The sequence below is a fragment of the Phalangium opilio genome, unplaced genomic scaffold (genome assembly GCF_054372755.1).
Source record: "Phalangium opilio isolate 3A_F unplaced genomic scaffold, DU_Popi_V2 ptg000810l_1, whole genome shotgun sequence".
Taxonomy (NCBI): domain Eukaryota; kingdom Metazoa; phylum Arthropoda; class Arachnida; order Opiliones; family Phalangiidae; genus Phalangium; species Phalangium opilio.
The window spans coordinates 613,826-616,097 of NW_028324253.1; the positions used below are offsets into that span (position 1 = coordinate 613,826).

Below are 2,272 nucleotides of genomic sequence, written 5' to 3' on the forward strand. Positions count from 1 at the left end.
TTCCTTATCATGATCCTAACTATGTAGGGTTGGTTGCAAACCATCAAGGCAATTTTGATGAAATTATGACGACTGATAATGAAATACCCAATACTATTACTATGGATCCTGACCTAAAACAAGATGGAGAACTTGAAATCAGTGTTGAAAGTGAAGAATCTGGATCAAGTGATGTAGTGCCAATAAAGAAACCACATTTGAGTGTCGAAGCTGAGAATAATATTCCAATATACCAAACAAGCTGAGAATCACATTTGCGACCAATCTTAGATACAAATGAATAATAAATTGAGTAATACTAAGAAAATAATTTCGCGTACATACAGAATATCCATATCTCCACAAACTATTACTAAACCATCAGGCGCATCATCTTCAATTAAACCACCATCATCTGCTGATCAAGATGAAGTAGAACAACTTCAACTGAGAACTTCATCAACCAATAAAGCATAACAAGGGGCTAATTTGTCTATAAAATCTTTTTTTGGGTCTAAAGCTACTTTGGAGAAAAAAAGCTACACGAATCTCAACCAAGTTTCGATAATAACATACCACTAACACCAAGCGTTCCAGCTACTACTTTAAAGAAACCACCTATCCCATCTGTTGCACTTGCAGCAACAATTGTACCTTCACAAGTGTCAAAGAACAAACACAGAAAAATTTGGCAATATTTTACTCTTGATGCAGACAATCCCACCATCGTTACTTGCAATTTTTGCGACATTCGGCTTAAGCGAAACCGAGGAACTACTTCACCCATGATAAACCACTTGAATAGTCACCATCAAATAAAATTTGATTTATTGGAAAACCAAGAAGAGGCCCCTCATGTTAAAAACTCCCAGCCGAAACTTAAAGACGCCATCTCTAAAAATGCTAATTATTCTTCAGATCACCCAAGAGCCGCATTAATTACGTCAAAAATCGCCAGAATGATAGCACTTTATTTTCAACCTTATACCATTGTGGAAGATTTAGGTTTCAAAGAGCTTATGAAAACTCTGGAACCTCGATATCATATACCGAGCCGCTCAACATTTTCAAGAAGCATTATTCCAAATTTGTATAGCGATAAGATCTCCAAAATGAAAAAAGAGATCGCACAAGATATTAAAACTTTGGAGTCAATATCATTTTCAACAGACTTCTGGTCTTCGAAATCTGGGGACAGTTATTTGGGTTTAACCCTTCATTACTATGCGCCAAACTTTATTCCTAAGCAATATACATTGGGCTGCCGTCCGTATGTAATTGATCATTCTGGTATCAATATTTTTAACTCTGTAACCTCTTTGTTAGCTGAATTTGGTATTCAGAGTGAAATGAAAAATAAATATGGGCGAACCATACCACTCTATGCAGCTACTGATAATGAAGCTAGCATTATTTCCGCTATTAAAAGATCAAAGTGGGAGTCAGTGCCCTGTTTCACACATACTCTTCAACTGGTAATCGAAGATGGAATCAAGCGTCTTAAACTGGATGAGTTAATATCAAAGTGTAGGAACATTGTTACTCATTTTAAAAGAAGTAATAAATCTACAAGACTTCTGAAAGAAAAGCAGATTGAAATGAAACTTTCAGTGAAACTTCCGATTCAAGATGTAGAACCAAGATGGAACAGTAAATTCTACATGATAGCAAGACTTCTTGAACTAAAAGAACCAATAACTTCGGTTCTTATGTTTAATGAAAAAGTACAGATGTTAGACGCGTTGGAATGGAAGAAGATTGAAGCACTAGCTAACACGTTGAAGCATTTCGAGTAGGCCACTAGGCTAGCATCCGGTGACAAATATCCAACTTTGGCCTTGATATATCCTGTTTTAGCTGGTTTGACGACTGAGCTAAAACTTCTTGTTAAAGAAAGTAACGAAGACAACAACTCACTGACAGCCCAACAGTATTATGAAAGCATTTACTCAAAAGGTTTTTTAGCAGAGATAATGGAACGTTTTCGTGAATATAAAGTTCAAAAAAACCTTCCTTCCCCGGCACGTCCGCTTTTTCCTACCCCGGCACGTCCACTTTTTTCTACCCCGGCACGTCCGCTTTTTCCTACCCCGGCACGTCCGCTTTTTCCTTCCCCGGCACGTCCGCTTTTTTCTTCCCCGGCACGTCCGCTTTTTTCTTCCCCGGCAGGGCCTTCCTTTTCTTCCCCGGCAGGGCCTTCCTTTTCTTCCCCGGCAGGGCCTTCCTTTTCTTTCCCGGCAGGTCCTTCCATAGAATGGTGGACAAAAAACCAAAACACTTTCAATAAGCTGAA

The 2,272-nt window shown here is 38.5% G+C and overlaps 1 protein-coding gene across 1 annotated transcript; it reads left to right on the plus strand.

The window, feature by feature from the left end:
• Positions 1 to 406: 406 nt before the first annotated feature.
• Positions 407 to 1,986, plus strand: LOC149587852 (zinc finger BED domain-containing protein 4-like). The gene is made up of 2 exons (XM_089863205.1): positions 407 to 411; positions 500 to 1,986. The coding sequence occupies exons 1-2, from the start codon at positions 407 to 409 to the stop codon at positions 1,773 to 1,775; spliced, it is 1,281 nt and encodes a 426-aa protein (XP_089719331.1). The 3' UTR covers positions 1,776 to 1,986.
• The last annotated feature ends 286 nt before the right edge of the window (positions 1,987 to 2,272 follow it).